This window comes from Struthio camelus, chromosome 8 (assembly GCF_040807025.1).
Source record: "Struthio camelus isolate bStrCam1 chromosome 8, bStrCam1.hap1, whole genome shotgun sequence".
Lineage (NCBI taxonomy): Eukaryota > Metazoa > Chordata > Aves > Struthioniformes > Struthionidae > Struthio > Struthio camelus.
Genome location: NC_090949.1, coordinates 36,867,676 through 36,885,917, shown reverse-complemented (window position 1 = coordinate 36,885,917; position 18,242 = coordinate 36,867,676). Strand labels below are relative to the sequence as shown.

Sequence of the window (18,242 nt, the reverse complement as noted above, 5' to 3'; positions counted from 1 at the left end):
GTATTTTGTGAAAACAAAAAATAAATGAATGGATGAACGATTTGGCAGATGTAGCACTTGGATATAATTTAGCAATACCTGATTTCTAACTCTAGCTCTGATAATGTTTGTCCACATACGTCTCTGGACAATTTAAATTTCATTTTCCAAAGCCTGGAGATTGTATCCATACTAATGGTGCAAGAGGGAGGAAGAGTTAACTATATTTTGTAGTTCTAAGTGTTAAAGCAGTTGATTGTTTCTTTGAAAAAAATAAGAGTCCAAGAGACAATGGCAGTCCAGCTAAGGTAACTATTGGAAAGCTGTTCAACTATAAGGATGCCAAAAATTTTGGAAATAAATAACACTATGTAAAGCAGTAGCAAAGTGGAGGAAAAAAAAAAAAAAGAGATATTCATAATTTACACTGAGGCTGATTACTAGATACCCAGTAATGCTGAGATACTAGTCTATCAGGAAATAAGCAGCTTTGAAAGCAGGACTCATGAAAACCCTCATTTTTAGTAACCCAACGAGGAAAAAATACTGTTGTTCTTGCTGCTTTTGTTCTTGATGCTACTCTGCATAAAAGTATACAACAACGATATAACTAATAACTGAGAGCATACAAGTGCCTTAACTGTCTTAATGTTTTTACTCTTTATTTAACTCTAATACCAGCAGATAGCTGCACCTAGAGGGCTGGTGATGCTCTTGCTGGCTGCAGTACTCTCTTCCGTGCCCCAACACTCGCTCACACTGTGCTCCTTAAGATACGCCAGCGTTCCAGCACATACATTTGTGCAGCTCTGCAAAGAACAGAATAAGCTCCCAAGTGTACTTTACCATACAAAAATTTCTAATGGTATAGACTAGAAAGAAGCAGTGTCTGCTTAAACCAATATTGCTGCTAACTTACTCATCAAATTTTATCCTTGGATTGTTATCTGGAAGAGACCAGTCAGAAAAATTTTTCAAGGGTGCCCTCTTCCCTCACAAGTTTAGGAAATATTAAAAATATTTACCTGGGCTTGAAGACTCAACAGAAGGCTAAAAAAAGAAAACACAGGAAATTATTTTTTTTCTATGTTGAATCTATACAAACTGAATTCAATAATTCATCTGATACAAAAAGGTTATAAATGAGCAAGCTCCTGCAAATAATACATTTACTAATACAGCACCACAGCAACTCCGAAGCAATGTAAGATAAACAGCATTCATTTTCTCCTTTATATATCTATATCCTTGCTCTATTTCAGGAATAATAATTGGAAGAACTGCCCATTTTGAGATGCAGTAATCGAGTTCATGAAAGTATAAAATAAAGCAAATCAATTCATTCTGAAAATAATATTACAATTCCACCATCAGTTGAGTATGGCATTAACTGGTGCTACTGCCAGACTAGGTAATGCTACCTTCCCTCCACCTCTGCTCGTTTCCACTCCTTTCCTCGTGCCAATACAAAACCAAAAACTAACAGTACTGATAGGGTTAGTTTTTAACAGATCCAGCTCCGATCTGCTTCCGCGTACTAAAAGCCCTTCTCTACAGCCCAGATACGTGCCAGATTACATTGACAGTGGAAGCAGAGTTTAAGATCAATTATTCTTCATATTTGAAACTACATGCTATGCAATACCTAAATTCCCTGTTTGTATTTCAGTTAAGAAACAAAAACGTAAAAGATGATAACAAGTCACAACAAGGATTCCTCATAGAACAAAGGGAAAAAGCAATTTAATCTCAATCTCTAACTGAACTGTGAGAAAAGGCAGAAATTATTTTGGAAGTCAGACTTTCTTCCTAGGTATTATCATAACACAAATAAATACAAATCACAGACTACAAAACAAATACATATGTTGTAATATAGAAAAAAAATCCACGGTCCCACAACAACTTTTATGTAACAGAGATATCCTTTGGCTACCATGCTTGATAACCTTGCATTTATAATCGGAACGAACAGCTTCCATTATAAAATTCTGCTTTCTCTTGTTTATAATTTTGGCAATCTTTGACCTCCTGGACTGCTATTCATATGTCAAACATGCAAACTTCATTTGTTTTGAAAATTCAAGCAAATGGTTCAACTATTTTAAGAAATATATCTAATAGAGTGGTTTTTTTCAAAGTTGGAAACACTGACCTTTTACTTCAGAGAGCTGCAGTATCCCTCTCCTTGCTACGTTTTGGAAACTGAGACACTGCTTTGTATCAAGGATATATTGTATTACATAATATACAATGCTATTTTCATGAAAACGTGCCTGCATTTGGCCAAGAAATAATTTGGAAAAACCTCAGTTTTTCCTCATTCATAATAGACGCTTATGTCCGTGCATAATACTGTAGCTAGAGTGCACTCCTACCGAAATTCAAGATCTGTACACCTGGAATTATATGCACAATTCAAACAAGATATCATGTTACAAACTGGCAAATTTAAACTCAAGCAAGAACTCGTATTGCTATTCTGAGATTTTCTAAAGCACTTTCTTTCTCCTTGATTTCATCTCATAAGGACAAGCAGTCACTTGGACAAACTGCTTCCACCCAGGACACCTGCCCAGCTATGTAGTGAAGCAAAAACTAAAATTAAAAAATGTGTAAATATAAAATTATAAATTTTCTGAGAAAAGTGTAAGTTTTCTGAGAAAGAAGAAATACCTCGTCTCAGGAATCACTAACAAAATTCATTTAAATACCAACATTTTAAGAGTGTCGGAAGTGTATAAATGAAAACTCAAAATATATTTGCCTGTGTCAAGCAGAAATTGGTACATAGGAGGGGTAAAAGCACATCTCAAATTTTTGCCTGAAGGGTTGAGAGAGATACAATAGACAAGAAATTTTGCTCTCCTAACATTACATATCCTAAAAAAAATATATATATATATATATATAAAAACTGTTCTCAGGTAGAGGTGCTGCAGTCTATTTTTCTCATACCTACTAATATCCAATTACGTTTTTAGTTTATGTGCAATATCACTGCTGACTTGCAATAATCTTTTTTTGGGCAGTTCACTTGAAAAGCCAGTACTGCACACAACAGCCAAGACCAACCATATCTGCAGCATCATTTGGTAGACTGAAACTCATATAGTGGGTAAGCCCTAAAAACACTTTTGCAAAAATTAAATTGCACAATGCCATAGGAAGCTTCACTAACGGCTACAGTTTAAAAATTTTTCTTTTCAAAGATTATCTGAACAAATTCCAGTGTACAATGTTACTAGCATATACTGGACCAAAGCTGAATAGCAACAGCCTGCAATGTCACGGGTCAATTTGGTATGTTGGATTGTCTGATAAACTCACAAAACTGGATAATACATAATACACAATACACGATTTCTGCCAGACAACGCTAGGAATAAAGTAGACAATACTTTACACGTTCAGTGCAAGAAAAAATAAGAGGAAGAGAAACATCATTAAGAAGTATCTTAGAAGGTGTAAACTGAAGACCAGGTCTCCATTAATAATTCTCACATAACAATTGTGAGTGAAATGACTAGTTCATATGCAGCTTATAGCCAATACAGCAAAAGGAACCTGTACCATTGAAAGAGAGGTCACAGCAGAAACAAAACTGATGCTAAACCATTTGTGATTACTGCAACAACCTAGCAAAAGCGAAAGCACGCAGGCAAGCGCTTCCCAGGTAAAGCGGAGATGCTGCTGGACAGTCGGCGGGGTTGTGCTGAAGTCAGAAGCAAGCCGTGCAAACCCCCTACCCTCACCCAAAGGCCTCTGGAATCCCAGTGTCTCCTTTTCAAAACGTACTGACGTAGCGCGCAGTATCACTACGCTTTGGGTCCGGCTATCTGCAAGGTTCAAAGAATGACTCATCATTACAATACAGGCCACTCGCACAAAAATCAAGAGACTTGAATACCAAGTTGCCCTAAGGGGGAAAGAGGAAAGCAGGTAAAGATAAGAAGGGGAAAAAAATATCCCCACGATTTACAATGAAAGATTATTCCAGAAATAATTCTATCCTCATAGGAACAGAGAGCTGGATTTAGTAACCCATAAAGCTCTTAAAATATTCTATATTGAGAGACAAATCGTGTTATTTAATAAATAACAAGCTCTGCAAATGCTGTCTTAAAACTAGGTTTTCTGCCTGGCTGTTAGAATGTGTCATGATTAGAAGGCTCTCACATAAGCTAACGCTCCTGATGACAACATACCTCCTTCCAAGATTCAACTTGCATTTATTTATGGCCAGGTTATCTCTAATCTGGTGCTAACACTATTGTTAAGGTTAAATAACTGCTCTCCTTTCCTCCTCTTATTTTTTTTTTTAAATGTGAAAAAGGCATTTCAAAGAGACTCTCAGTTAGAAAACGGTTTCTGCTCCCATACCACTTACAGATCGTTAGTGTTAGTCTCAGCATTGCAATGATAATCAACTCGGGAATTCTGGCTGGCCCAACTATGGGAAGGACAACCAGGAAGGAAAGTTCTGGGGAAAAGTCTCAGGTCAGATGGAAGGGAAGAAAGAAAAAAGCTTATAAGCCCGGGATAATGGGAGAATAAGGCAGCTGTGCCTCCAGAACTGCAGAAAGCAGGACAGTCAGCGAGTAGAGGCTCATGGTATGATTACACTCATGTCCTGGAAAGTTTTTGTAACCTAAAGCACAAGAGCAATCGCAGAAAAGCAAAAACAGCTGAGACTTTCTTTATAGCATAGGCAGATGGGACATAGACCCTGAGGGAAAGGTAGCATTCAGTTTACTGTGAATTAAGGATAGCATGAGTTTCAGCAAACAGAATCTAGCATGGTATAATGGCTTAGCCCTCAAGGGGGCAGGAAAACCAACCCAAAAACCACAGCTTCCCTTTCAGCTACTGCTAAGGACTTGCCCACAGACAGAAAGACCTGTAGAAGCCTTGCAAAAAGGTGAATCTCAATTCAGAAAAACAGGTTTCCCATGCTGGGATCCTCCACAAGTACTACAGAGTATCCTTGATACCCAAGCTCTACAACCATGCACCATCCTTTGGTTTTATATACACCTTGTATGTTTTTATCTGTGTGTGCGTGCACACATATATATATACACACACGTACATAAAAATGTTGGAGCCTGTTGTTGTTTCGACCCACCTTGAAGTTTGTCGTCCTTTACCACTTCCCAGAATGGAAAAGGAAAAACAACTCTCGCTATTTTTTCTCTCAAACACTGATTACATACAAATTGTCTGGTGTTGCTTTCCAGTAGCTGAGAATAATCAATCTTAATAACTCATCCTGAGCTTGCAATAGCAAGCGTTGAGGGAGCTGGCCAATGTCATTGCAAGGCCTCTCTCAATTATCTTTAAAAGGTCATGGTGATCAGGAGAGGTTCCAGGGGACTGGAAGAAAGCAAACGCCACTCCTCTCTTCAAGAAAGGCAAGAAGGAGAACTGGGGGAGCTAGAGACCAGATAGCCTCAGCTCAGTCCCAGGGAAAGTAAAGGAGTAACTAATCTGGATACCATTTCCAAACACACAAAGGACAAGAAGGTGATTGGGGAGTAGTCAGCGTGGATTTTCCTAACAGCCTTCTACAACAAGATGACTGGCTCGGTGGGCAAGGGAGAGCAGCAGATGATGTTTATCTTGACTGCAGCAAGGCTTTCGACACAGGCTCCCGTAACAACTCTTTTGACAAACAGATAAAGTACAGACTACATAAGTGGTCAGTGATGTGGGCTGAAAACTGGAGGAGCTGCTGGGCGATTGGCAGCACAAAGTCCAGCTGGAGGTCAGCCACTAGTGGTATACCCCTGGAATCGATACTGGGGCCAGTACTCTTTTAACACCTTTCATTAACAACCTGGCCGCTGAGGTAGAAGGCACCCTCAGCAAGTTCACAGATGATACAAAACCAGGAGCAGTTGATACACCAGATGGGTGTGCTGCCAGGCAGAAGGATCTCAACAGGCTGGAGAAATGGGCAGACGGGAACCTCATGAAACTCAGCAAAGGGAAGTGAGAGTCTTGCCCCAGGAAGGAGTAAGACCACGCACCAGGACAGGCTGGAGGCCAACTGACTGCAAAGCAGCTCTGCAGAAAAGGACCTAGGAGTCCTCACAGACAACAAGTTGACCATGGACCAGCACTGTGTCCTTGTGACAAAGGCAGCCAACAGCATCTTGGGCTACATTAGGAAGAGTGTTGCCAGCAGATCAAGGAAGGTGACCTGATGGCAACGCTCTTCCTAACGCAGCCCACGATTCAGTTTGCCTTCTTTGTTACAAGGGCACAGTGCTGGTTCACATTCAAATTGTTGTCCACAAGGACCCTGAAGTTTTTTTCTGCAAAGCTGTACAGTGTCTAGTTCTGGGCTCCCCAAGACAAGAAAGTCACAGACAAAGTGGAGCAAGTCCAGGGAAGAGCCCCCCCCTCCCCCCCCCCCAAATAATTAAAGGAATGAAGCACCTGTCATATGGGGAGAGGCTGAGAATGCTGGGACTACTTAGCCTCCAAAAGAAAAGGCTCTGGGGTGGATCTTATCCATGTGCATAAATACCTGATGAAAGAGGCATAAAGATGCCAGACTCTCCTCCATAGCGTCCAGTGACAGGACAAGAGGCAATGGACACAAATTGCAATACAGGAAATACCACCTGAAGATAAGGAAAACTTTTTTTTTTTTTTAAACACTGCAAGAGCAGTGAAAAACGAGGACATGTTGTTCAGAGAGGCTGCAGAGTCTTCATCCTTGGAGACATTAAAAACCTGACTGGACACAGTCCTGAGTAACCTGCTGCAGTTGACCCTGCTTTGAACAGAGGGGTTGGACTAGATGATCTACAGAGGTCCCTTCCAACCTCAACACTTCTGTAACTAAATGTTTCAATACCTATTACAATGGAACCTACCACAATGAAACCCTTGCCAGTTGAGAGGGAACACAAAGCCATACTGAGGCACAAAGAGATCTAATGAAAGTCGAGTAAGCTTTAAGAAATGAAGTTCAGCTTTCAGTATTCTAAAATAGTGTGGAGAAGACACCATTGCTCAAGGAAGTAAATAGCCTTTCCCATCAGCTGGAATACTGCTAATGCAATCACCTCCTTCACAGCTTCAAAAGCACTGCTAAAATACTGCAATGCCTTTAGAGCTCAGAATGACTCCATGACTTTTTGCCAACTCCAAAATACACATCCAGTACAATCCTAGTCTATGGAAGGAGAAACAAACAAATCCCAAACCAGAAAATTTTCAAAAGCCTAACTACCTCTAGAAACAATAAATTCACTTCAGACTACTCCACAGAACAGATGCATCCCTTGAAAGGGTCTATCTCATTCTTAGTCACAGACCACATAGGCAACTTTTAGGAGAACAGTAGTAGGGTCTCTGTTCCTTTCTTCTAACTTCTGCCTACCTGATCTACTTAGTCTGTCCTAGTTTGTAGATCACCATCTCCACATATATGTCAATCATTTTCTGTTATCAATCATTTTCTGTCCTCATTTTCTGCCATCTATTTCTGGCTAGATGCAGTTTCATATTACATTTAATCTAAAATAATGGCCAGCTGCTGCCAAAAGTAGTAGTTTGACCTCTTCCCACCACTTCACATGCTTCTGCCACTTGTGTCAGGTCCAGTCAGGAAGCAGCAGCACGAGCTGGTTCAGCAAACCAATTTCAGAAAGCTAACACTAGTTCTCCATCCTATCAGTAAGCCAAACTGCCTCATCTTGGGCCTCTGCAATTGCTAGACGTGCTGCAAAGAATCTAGAGCATGAGTCTGAAGCTAGACAAATGGAGGAGAAGGGTGGGTGGCAGGAGATCGGGATTAACTCTTTCGGTGACCAATCTGTGAGCATCAAACATAAGGTGAAACTGCATGCTACGATTAAGAAGTTGCAAGACAATTACTACAATTCTTGATTATTCAGTCTTATTTCCTTGCCTCCAAGGAATCATGATTCTGGATAGGGTAGAACAGATGGCTTTTAGGGCATTTTAAGGCTTTTGCTCATAAAGATTTCCTGGCAGTAGTTAAAGATCAAATGGCTACATTGGTATCATTAGATGCAAAGTCCTAAGCTACGGTATGTCCGGTGAAGAGGATACCCTATACTTCAGTGGCTCTGTTTTCTGCTGCAGCAATTCAGAGAAGTGCAAAGCACAGTCTTTGCCTCAGGGGCATTCATGGGAACAAAGAGCTGCTAATCCTAAAAAGACAACAGTATCCGAGAATACATACAACATACACCTCGGCACACTCAAAATGTTCTGTGCATAGAGCCAAAGGTGGTAACAAGCAGTGAAACTGCAGGTGTGCAACAGCCTGCCCAAAAGGTTTGTTGTGGATTCAAAAGAACCAAATACATTCAGGAACTCCTAACTCAAGAGCAAACAGGAAGAACGAAAATGACCGAAGGAGTCGTGCTGTATTGATACAACATTGACCGCATTTGTTATGCTTCAAATAAGCAGCTTGAAGGAAAGACTAATTCCGATACATGAAGTACATGCATTTCACGGTGAAGTGAAAAGGAAAAGAGACTGAGCAACGAAACATCAAGCCTGGGTGGCACTAAAAGAATCTCTCACCATTTTTGTTCCATGTGTATTTTTAGGAGTCTCGGGAAAGACACACAGGCTAGGTGTTTCCATAAGGTTAGTGACACTTATAGCAACAACTGATCCAAAAGACCACATCAAATGCATTCTCCAGTGTACGGATACAGATATGAACAGAAGTGAACTAGACCGGGTCTCTTTCAGACACCAGTGGACTGGAAAGCAATGAACACATGCATCAGATACAGAAAAACGTCTACAAGATCTACAGTACAGCGCTCTCCTGACAACTGAAACTGACTGGACTTTGGGATGTCCGTATTACTATAGTTTACGATGAAAGTTAAATGGTAAAAGTAACATTGAATTGACACTGTGATAGATTTACTTAATGCAAACAGCCTTCTGGAGACATTATCAGTTCTGTGCAATTATTTTTGAACCTGCTACTTCAGTAGCTGAAGCATAAATATGCTTTAAAGCAGTGCTCTTTTTTGCAGGCTGGCAGATTTTCATTTCTTATTCCAAAGCTTTATAGCTGCTTGGAATGCAATATGATACTCCAGAAGTGAAAGCTGTGGAACTAAAGCACTGACTTTTCTCTCTTTACCTTTCTCCTAGAGCCTCCAAAACAGCACCTGAACAAAACTGGCAGGACACTATATGGTTTCACCCCCTACCTACAATACTACAGTTTAGGTGTTAGCATCTTTCTTGCTGCTTAATGTAATTAATAATGAAGCATCTTGAAACTGCAGTATATGCATGCAGTCTCTACAAGACAACAACAGATATATATTCTGTTCAAATTTACTCAGTTAGCTCTTATACCCAAAACATTAAAAAACTAAAATTTAATTCCGCCTGTATTGATAGCAATAAGCCTGACAAATTTATCAAGATCATCCTCGGGCCTTTTGAACTCTGCTACTGGAAAATACCAAAGTAAACTTCAAAGTTGCAGTGGCCTTTTTAAACAACATTTAGGGTGCAAAAACTCCTATATTAACTGGTAAACTAAACCTTAAAAGTTAACAGCATTACGTGTATGAGACATGAACCATTGTAACAAAACAAAGAATTAAGAATGCGCAGCTGGTGGAGAGTATCTGTAATTACTTCACAAGTAGACCCATATCTGGCTTCAGCATCACTAAAGCCACATTTCACTAAGCAAACTAATTAAAAGTCTAAGTAAATTACTGATTTGCAAGTAGTAATGTATACCCTGTTTATAAATTACAGATCTATTCCTAAAATGCTGATATAGTTACATGAATAATGTTCAAAGACTGCACAGAAAACTGAAGTTTTGAATGAAAGCGGTTTAAACACTGGCTTGTTACATCCTATAGTTCAACATTTAAATGGAAGAGCTTTCAGTCTCCCATCCTACCCCTCTCTCTCTTCATCATAGGTCAAAATAACGTGCCTCATTTTTGTACCGTGGAAAGAACACAGTAACATATTGAAATAAGAAAATAAATGGCTGCCCCCTCATTTCATGGTTTTACATGTGAACACTCCTCTAACCAAAACCATAATGGCATCCAATTCCTTCTGCACATGAAAGTCTTAAAGTACACAGAGATCAGCGTTTTTTGGGGTTTTTTCCAATTTGGTTACTAAATGAGAAAATTCTAGTCTTTCCAGAATAGAAAGATCAAGTGCAGTTTCAGCTTGCAAACCTCAAACATGTACATCAAAGCCTTGAAAGTGCCACCTTAGCAAAGGTTCCCCAAATTTGCCATTTCCTTCCTAGTCTTGATTACACTAAGTCATGTTTCAAATTAGCCTTTATGAAAAAAAAGCTTTACTCCCCATGAAGATAGTCAAACAGTGGAAGAGGTTGCCCATAAAGGTTGTGTAGTTCCTGTCCTTATGTTTTCAAGGCTATAAAAACCCCAAGTGGCCTGGTCTGACCTCATAGCTGACCCTGCTGCAAGCAGGAAGTTGGACTAGAGATCTCCTGAGGTCCTTTCCACCCTGAATTATCCTATGATCCTGAGGTTTAAGATTTTCCAGGCAATCTTGGAAGACTACTTATTTGCTCACTTTTCCCCCCTTCTTCTCAGAAAAAAACTGGATAAGGTTTGGTTCTGTTTATTACTACTTCATCAAAGGAAAGAACAAAAGAATTCAGCCTGAGTTTTTCTGGAGAAACTGGCACATCAGTTTCAATGATGCCTAACTGGCCAGACTTACCAGGTTGTGTTTTACTGCAACTCACTCAGTCCTGTATTAGACTACATAGCTCTCTCCACCAGGAAAAGTCTGGAAAGGGGAGGCAGACAATACAAAGGACTTTGCAGGAGATATTAACCTGGGTCTTTCAGCCATTTGGCTTGCAAAATAGCTCCCCAAACCTGTAGTGGCACACCTGGGGGGAAACAAACTGCAGCATTTCTTAAGTAGTCCTGTTAAGTCAGTTTTACCAGTGAAGTCACTGTATCATATAACTGAACATAGAGATAACCTGAACATTATAAAGACTCGTGAAAAGTCTTAATTAGATAGAAATGTTCACATGTCTAACAGTAGCAGCTGCTACCAAAAAAAAAAAAAAAGCAGCAATTCAGGGGGAAACACAGATCAAAGATGTCAGTTGATGAATCTCACTGGGGTGACATCTAACTATCTCCAGTCAGCTCTCTGCTCCACACTTCTGCTGGAGGCTATCATGCCATAGCAGGTGCAACAAAATGAATGCGCAACTGAAGCAAATTTGTACTAACACACAGGCTTCAAAAGAAGGACGCTTTCGTGCTTTCTTTTGGCTACATCCACTATAGGAGGAATAGCCCCCAGCAAGAGGAAATAGCACCTTAAAAATCCCTGAAAAAATCCGTAAGACTGTCGGAGCAGCTTAGAGGGACTAAACCACCTCACCAGCCTGAGCACTCACGCCCAAGGTGAACGGAGGCCTTGGCCAGAAGCACTAAAGAGGAGTTTGCTACGTTTTTCAGGGCTCTTGAGTCATAAGAAGATACAGCACCTCAGGGTGGTAAAAGTGGCTCCTACCAGTGGCTCCTGACCATGCTGCTGCTGAATTCGCTCACTAACTTAACACGTTTATTATAAAGCGGCACTGATTTGCATTCTCCTTGGAGCAGAGCAGACAACTGGAATCAGGAACCCCTAGTGATATCCCAAGGTAGCCATCCCTGCTCATGAATCAATCTATATTTATTTACCTAAAGGACTGAGTCATCAGAAGAATGAGATGAATGCAGATGCCGTAAGGCTAACTGAGGAAGTCTCCCGGGCAGAAGTCGCAACCAAAAGGGAACACTTTAGTTAACAGGACTCTTGCTCAGATAGACAGAATATTACGCTCGTGGGAACTTCACCAAGAGAACTTGCACTTTCAAGTATTATGAAGCTTGACCACAACAGTAAGACAGAGGTGGGTATTCTGACTAATGTGACGCACGTGCTTTCAACAGGACATTTTCTAGCAATTCACTATTGGTTTCCATGACAATGTACAGCATCTGCCTCAACCTGTTGTAATATCCTGGTATTTCTTAATAAACAAAAGCAGAAGAGTCCATGGATCGATTATAACCTACTGTAGGAAAACAGATGAACCCAGATACTGTCACATGCTAAAGACTGCAAGAAAACATTCTTATGCATCATTTGTGACACGCATAGATTAACAGTGAAATATTAATATAGACTGGGGCTTCTGGCAAGGAAAAAGCTCAAAAAGAAACAACTTTTCAACAATTCCACTGTTTCCCTAAAATTCCTCTCCTGTATTAGAAATAATTGTAAGCCCAAAGTCATAAAAGCACAAACATCAATATCCCACCACACACAAAAAAGCCTATAAAACTCATCTATTATGACAGAAAAAAATTGTCTTTTCCAGTATTAGAAACGTAGAATTCTCAGTGGTATTATCTTCTCTTCAACAACTTGTTAGAAGAACTAAGGAAATGCAATCAGTGAACATAACCAACTACTCTGCAGTTGATATTCTTACAAAGGAAGTTAGAAAACTGAATGCCCAGATCTACCTTAGATTAATAGATACTTTGAATACTGTGACATATTCTACAAAACTGCCCTAAAACAAGAAATATGACAATTAAAGTCAAGATCAAATGGGGGAAAGAAAATTAATGCTCAACAGGATGGACTGATTTGAATCACCAATTTTAGTCTTGACTTAGATCAGTCAGCAGGAAACCTCTGTTTAACCTATTTTGACCTTATTTTGTATCTAGACATTATTCAAAAGGTTTGGCCTCACCGACTATTAAAACATCTCAATTTGCAACCACATTAGTGATCATGCCAATTTGACTACTGATTCCTAGAGAGGAGGCTATTACACATTCATGCTTATTATCTTAAAGCAATAGCACAGCTTAATAACTTTTTCCACATTCTTAATCTTTGTGTCTCTATAAGGAAACAGTAGGTCACGCGTTTCTTAAACATTGTGTCCTGTCTGAAGTCGTTTCAAGCTCCACTTGGAGACTAGATTCCAGTTATAGTCACACAGAATTTTAAAACTCTTCAACTGAAAATAATATAACATTCAGGATTAAAAAAAATTTCACCAGGTATTTTGAATGTAAAGATGATTTATTGAGGCCCTGTCAATGTAATGAACTGATTTTCTGGTCAAAAGCAACTACACTTTCAGAAATCCAAGTAACATTAAAGCACACTCCAGCTGAGTCAGCTTAACAGCTCGCTGAGGCTGACAGAGGAGTGGTCCTGCTCCTCTCTCTGACATGTATGCACGCGCCTGCTTCTTCCAATACTTGCCCGATCCCTTAAGGAGCCGATTCAAATCGCTGACCCCACAAAAAGTCACTCTGCAGAAGGAAAAACTGAGTTCTCATTCCAATAGGTCAGCAAGCTGAATCACCTGAGAGGCAAGACAAACACTAGGAGCTGGCATGAAGATGGGTCAACTGCAAAGCCAAGAGCGGGTAGAAACAGGACTGTATTTTTCAGCAACATTAAAAGGTCAGAGTACCACAAAATGAGGATGCTGTCTGAGAAGCCGAGTCAATCTAAGCTTGATATTTTTGGAAGGAGGAAGATTCCATCCTCCTCCGCTGCTCCCTGCTACTGGTTCTGCTCTCCCATGCCACCCTTCACACCAGCTCTAGTGCTTGTTAGGTCTTTCCACTAGCTGGCACAACTAGTTACCCTGTAAGAAGCTCTTCATTTTTTGGTGGATTAGCATGCTGAATCAACCTGCAGGGGAAGTCCAAGGAGCATCTATGCAAAAGCTGATGAAGGAGCAGGACCTTCCCTTTTTGGCAATTAGGAGCTGCTACACCACCTCAGCTGTTGTCTGTCCTCCCTTACCTATAGTTAAAATCAGCTGGACATTTATACCAGGCTATGCCAATCTAAATCAGAGCTATTATGGCATTACTCTCCCACCCTAACCCCGACCAAACACAACCATCCTCTTCTCTATGCACCAGCCCTGGTATTTCTCTTCTCATCAGTGAGCTAATTAAACAAAGAAAACCACTATTTTTTCCAACAGTTTCGCCAGTTTAATACCTCAGCAAGCACCAGTTGCAACATGATTGGTGCATGCCATCACGGAACAAAATAAAGTAATAATAGGATTTCAGCACTTCCAAAAATTACAGCAGGTATTTAGCTGCGTATCTTTTCAACACAAAAGTCTGACCCCAGCTCTTCAAGTTTACCTCATCCCCACTTACGTTTTATTCATATATTATAATGGATGAATTATAAACAAAAAACATTCTCTTTCAACTGCTAGTCAAGCTTTTAAATCAAAACCTTTTCTTCTCAATAAACATTAAAACATTCGTATTTGGAAAAAATACGTACGTAACAGCATCTGCTACACCACAAAGACTGAATAAGCAGCTTAGGCATGATTTTGTAACATTTACAAAGCTTGAGCTGATCTTAAATTAGAGATGTTTTCTTTCTGATTACGATTAGGAAAATATTCTAATGTGTTAGAAGGTTAGGACTCAAACTGATAATGTGCGCATGCTTCAAAGTAGATTGAAACCCTAACCAGGCTTATTAATCCCAAATCTAAAAATATTTAATATAAATTCAACATCCAAGTTTTTTGCGTGTGTAATTTCACAATTTTTCAAACTGGTAAACTTCTACAAAAGTGAAACAGCATTTTTTGTTAAACTAGTTTCACTTTCTGGACTCATTTACTTAACAGGCTCAGAGTTCCTGTTTGAAGACCTTTCCTGTCGAATTAAAAAAATTTTATATTTATATTGTTTATTGTTCAAGTCTTATAGCTCTCGCATTAAAGTCTTACCGACTCTCTAGAATGCAATAATTTAAGGTTCTTCCTCACTTAAGGATGAGTTCTTGTGAATTCCTTCTTAACAGTCATCACAAGATTTTCCAATAGGGAGGGAGGGAGGGAGGGAGGGGGAAAAAGGCAAGAGGCACAGTAGCAGCATTACTTTCCACCTGCATTTTCAAACCCCGGCTCGTCGTCGACCCGTCAAGTTGCTGAGGTAAGTCCTAAAGCTGAGTTGTTATTCTTCCCTAGCGCACTGTCTCAACGCAGCATTAAACAGCATACTGCTTTCCTAACACACCCTCCCTCTAGCATACCTAGCACACCACCGCACAGTGGCAGTCATCTTCAGTTCCTCTAGGCAAATGGTTGAGACTGGGGCTTCAGTGGCAATACTGGGTTAAGGAGACTTCCTGTCCTATGCCCTACATAATTTCTGACTTGCATCAAGAACCATTTCAGGACACGGATCCTAGTTTAAATCACTGAAAGAAAAGAAAATTTTGTTCTTTAAATGCTGATTGGTTTCCTGGTTCAGCATGCAGTGCAGCCATGCAAACAGATGTCTGCACAATTCAATGGATGTGAACAAACGTCAGCCAAGCCTGTTATTGCTGCTGCCACCCCTGTGTCAGGGAACTCATCCCATAGGTGGATCACGGCTTTCAGAGCCCCTTTATGTTTCTCCTGACCCTTAATCTGAAGTAAAGAAGCCACAATAGCACAAAGAACTCGTCTTAGCTTTTCTTCAAGAAAGCAAAACGCTCAGAGGAAAAAACCTCTTCCTTCCTTGGTAAAATATCATGGCCAACAAGCAATAAAAGCCTTATTATCCCTTGGAACAACGTCCATGAAGTGAAAAACAATACCTGTTTGATCTCCATATCCCACTGACTTTTTATTGCTCTCTGCAGCAGGAATCCCCTACAACTCTCAATGCTATCACTGGTATAACGCCGATGTAAGTACGTGACAATACAGAATAGGAAGTAATTCAGCATACTGACTGTGGCTCTTTAGCAACATGGCGAACTTCAGCTCACACCAGAAGAGAGCTAGTTGCGAACATTTCACAATAATGCTGCGTTTAATTAACAAAACTTGTAAGCAATTGGTGAAACTTGAGACAAAGGTCCTGAATACCGCGATGCCTAAACCAGCATGTGCCCCAACATCTTTGTCCAGCATTAGAGGTTACAGAAGTTTAATAGCCACATTTTTTCAGCCAAGGAATTACTCGAGGCTGAGACCTGTGATTCTCTGCCCCTTGAGATACCAAAAAAAGCAGACAGTTCCTTTTAACTTTTAAGATTAGATTAGTACATTTAGTACCAGTAACAGGAAGAAGAGGACATTAAAGTATTTACTTGGAAAGGAAAGATAGAACTAGATAGATTAAAGTAAAAATTCACACAAATTCAGGAATTTCAAGGGAAGAAGAAAGAAACTTAGTCTTTAAAATGTTCTAATACTGACCCCTACCTCTTCTTCCCACCTTCCTGCCCCCCCACCCCGAGTCGGGCTGGAAGAAACATCTGTCCCACAGCAGAGGGTTTTTTTTTTTTGTTTAACAGCATACCTTTCAAATAAGCATTTCCAATTCATTTGTCAACACTGTTCAAGCAGCAAATTACCCGAAGATTGGAATCTTACAACCATTTGAAGGAAAACTCAACGAAATATCTACTTATCTGTCCTAATCTGTCTCGTAAGAGGCAAAGGAGCTACTCTTCCAGATCCTATCTGGGGGGACAATCCCCCTCCTCAGTAACCAAACACAGATCTCATTCTACCTCCCACAAAAGAAAAGGGGTCAATGAGCCTCTTCCGATTTCCCGAAACTCCCCCGAACAGTCCTTCGCCCTCTCTCAGGACACCGGTCTCCCCCCGCCCCAAGGCACGGGGAGGGCTGCTGTTTTATCCGTGTGACGACCCCACCTTTGTCTTAACGACCACAAAAAGATGTTTCCGAGAAAATAAACGTGTTTTCTCCTCCAGCCACGGAAGCCCGGGAGAAGGGACTCGCTCACGCCGGGACAGCGGCGGGAGCTCCCGAAAAGTGGCGTTTCCCAACCCCCACCCCGCTACGGCGCCCGTCGCCACTTCCCGCTTCCCCGGCGGCGGCGCAGGGCCCCGCGGAGGCGGGCGGAGCCCCCCCCCTCACCCCACCCCGCCAGCCCCGTGGCGGCGGCAGGCGCGGCCGCCGCGGCCCCACAACTAACTTGCGGGACGGGCCGGGCCGGGCCGCTCCTCTCCCTCCGCCCGGCCGCGGCCCCCGCGCAACAAGTTCCCGGGCAGGCCCCGGCCCCGCCGCCACCGCGCTCTCACCTCCGCCATGTTCGCGGCTCCGCGGCGCGGACGGCGGCGGTGGTGGCGGTGGGGGGGAGGGTCACATCGCCGCCGCGGCGGAGCGCAGTCTGCGCGGCGGCGGCGGGAGGAAGGAAGGGAGGGAGGGCGGGGGGGGGGGGCGCGAGCGACGTCACCGCGCACTGACGCCGCCGCGGGACAGGCGGCGGGGGGGGGGGGAAGAGGCCGGGGGGGGGGACCGCGCGCGCACGCTCGCTCGCTCCTCACCCCCTCTCCCCCGCCCCTCCCAGCGCCCGTCAATCACAGCGGAGGCCCCGCCCCCCGCCCCGCCCCGCCCCGCCCCCCGCCCTGTCAGCGCGCCGCCGCCGCCGGCGCCGCCTCAGGACGCCGCTTCCCCTGCGTCTCCTCGGCCCCGCCGCTGCCGTCAATACACAGAATTCAACCTCCTCGCCGCCGGCTTGAAAAATCCACCTTATCCAACTGTTTCTCCTCTCGGCTCCTGCCCCTCTCAGAGGGTCGGGGCGCGGGTGGAGCCCCCCCCCCCACAACCCCCCGCTCCGCCCTGCCGTTGCTCCTCAAGGCGAGGGCGCTGCCTGCTGCCCAGCGCTGTGGAAAAGTCTGTGTGGGCCGCGGTTTTGGGGGGCAAAACCTGCGTTTCCCCCCCCTCCCCACACACTTCTCACCCTCCTTCCAAGTCTTTGGCTGGACTGGGTGGGGGCTGGGCGGGGGGGGGGGAGGCCGCTGTCCGCCCCCCTCTAGCGAGCGCCCCGGCCAGTCAGCCGCTCCGCCAGCAGCTTTCCCAACGGGCCGCGCTTTAACGCCTTGAAAACGAGGAGAAAACAAACAAATCAAAAAAAACCCCAAAAAACAAAATCGCAGCCCCCCCCCCCCCCTCCGCTCCCGGGTGTGCCCCCATCCCTGTCAGCGGGGCCGAGCGTCCCGGCGGCAGCCCCGCTCCCCGCGGGCCGAGCGGCACCTTGCTGCTCCGGTGACAACGAGGCCCCCAGGGCGGCGGCGGCGGCGACGGTTCGGGCACCGGGGTGAGGGGGGGGGGGCTCACCGCGGTGTGGGGGGGGGAGCGCAGGGGGCCCCGCGCGCGCGCGCGCCGGTGGCGGCGGCACCT

At 43.0% G+C, this 18,242-nt stretch overlaps 1 protein-coding gene across 4 annotated transcripts in view; it reads right to left on the bottom strand.

Moving 5' to 3' along the window:
* Positions 1-18,146, bottom strand: part of MIER1 (MIER1 transcriptional regulator) — a 44,119-nt gene extending 25,973 nt beyond the window's left edge. The window contains exons 1-2 of one of the 4 annotated variants that reach the window (XM_068953485.1): positions 18,096-18,146; positions 1,005-1,029 (exon numbers count right to left, since the gene is read on the bottom strand). Coding sequence is in view for 2 of the 4 variants with exons in the window: in XM_068953482.1 (XP_068809583.1) it covers positions 1,005-1,029; positions 17,141-17,149 (34 nt within the window). In the remaining 2 variants the exon portion in view is untranslated. Of the gene's footprint in view, positions 1-1,004; positions 1,030-16,750; positions 16,878-17,140; positions 17,391-18,095 lie in introns of those variants that run through there. The other 3 variants (XM_068953482.1, XM_068953483.1, XM_068953484.1) reach the window with 3 other exon arrangements.
* Between the last annotated feature and the right edge of the window lie 96 nt (positions 18,147-18,242).